The sequence below is a fragment of the Loa loa genome (assembly GCF_000183805.2).
Source record: "Loa loa unplaced genomic scaffold supercont3.2267, whole genome shotgun sequence".
Taxonomy (NCBI): Eukaryota; Metazoa; Nematoda; class Chromadorea; order Rhabditida; family Onchocercidae; genus Loa; species Loa loa.
In genome coordinates this window covers 1-1,417 of record NW_018110446.1, presented here as the reverse complement: position 1 = coordinate 1,417, position 1,417 = coordinate 1, and the positions used below count along the sequence as shown (strand labels likewise).

The 1,417-nt window shown below is 21.7% G+C and overlaps 1 protein-coding gene across 1 annotated transcript; it reads right to left on the bottom strand.

Annotated features, from left to right (window-relative positions):
• Positions 1-215: 215 nt before the first annotated feature.
• LOAG_15609 (hypothetical protein) lies at positions 216-1,088 on the bottom strand (the record flags this gene model as incomplete). The annotated part of the gene is made up of 3 exons (XM_003151099.1): positions 216-323; positions 500-597; positions 947-1,088. The coding sequence occupies 3 exons, from the start codon at positions 1,086-1,088 to the stop codon at positions 216-218; spliced, it is 348 nt and encodes a 115-aa protein (XP_003151147.1).
• Positions 1,089-1,417: the final 329 nt, after the last annotated feature.

Here is a 1,417-nt window from a genome sequence, read left to right as displayed (position 1 = left end):
ATTATTATTATTATTATTATTATTATTATTATTATTATTATTATTATTATTATTATTATTATTATTATTATTATTATTATTATTATTATTATTATTATTATTATTATTATTATTATTATTATTATTATTATTATTATTATTATTATTATTATTATTATTATTATTATTATTATTATTATTATTATTGTTATTATTATTATTATTATTATTACCACTTAATTGTGATAAAAAATTTTAAAAACATAGAAATTTTTCAAAATATCTACCATTCCTTTTGGTGTAGACATCATTGCAACTGTTTGTTGTATTGCTCGATGTTTTGACTAAAAATTACCCAATTGAATAATGACAACCTTAAATTAAAGAAAAAATCCTGATAACTTGTCATTTTCCATTCTCAACATTACTGATATCACTTTGCGGATTAAATTTAACATCCTTTCGAAAAAAAAAAAGACGCTTATGTTGAAGCTTATATTGGTATCGGTGCCGTGTGTACCTGTTCTGAAAATTCTGGAGACGAATTGCATAAATCATCATCGCTCTCACCACTGCATCCGATCATAGATTCCTGAGTCATTTTCTTCCTTAACGTTTCTAAAATAAATGATGTTAGCAAGAACAGCATGGATAATTTGTTTTCAAAATTAATTTATAATTTGAAATTAAACGACTATATAAGATTAAAGTTAAAAAAATAATGTAAAACTATTAATATTTTTTAAAACCATTTACAAAAATTTTACAAACGTTTTAATTATGATCTTAACAATTGAGCAAAATTAGCTATCGAATAAAATCGTTCTTTGATAACCATATTACTTAATTTTGTTTGTTAACAAACAATTAACAATTAAACAATTTTATGATCATACCGTTTATTATTGTAATTCTTAAATGAATATTAATTTTGATATAGTTCATATTTCAATAATTGTTAACTTACGCAAATATTTTGTTTTGAAATCATCGCATAATTCAGCAACTTTTTCCAATTCTAATAAATGTAAACGAAGCATTACTATACAATTAATTAAAAATACATCAAGTTCACTGTTTCCTAGTGATTCATCACCATTCAACGTCATTTGCGTCAGCTGCTGTAAAATGAATAAATTCTATTAACATTTAACATACTTTCGCATATTTTACATTTAGCTAAAATATGATTAGCTTAAACTTTTATAAATTCTAATTTACGTGTTACAGTATTATAAAAGCCAAGAAATAATATGAACAATTGCTAAGGTCATTAATATAAATTAGCATTGGTCATATAACATCATATTATTACAATGGAAGATGTCATGTTTCTAACCTACTACAACAAAAGGGATATGTTACATTTTTAAAAGTATATTAAATAGTTTGAATTGTTAATAAATTTATTTCAATTTTTCAATTATTCTCAAAGAGG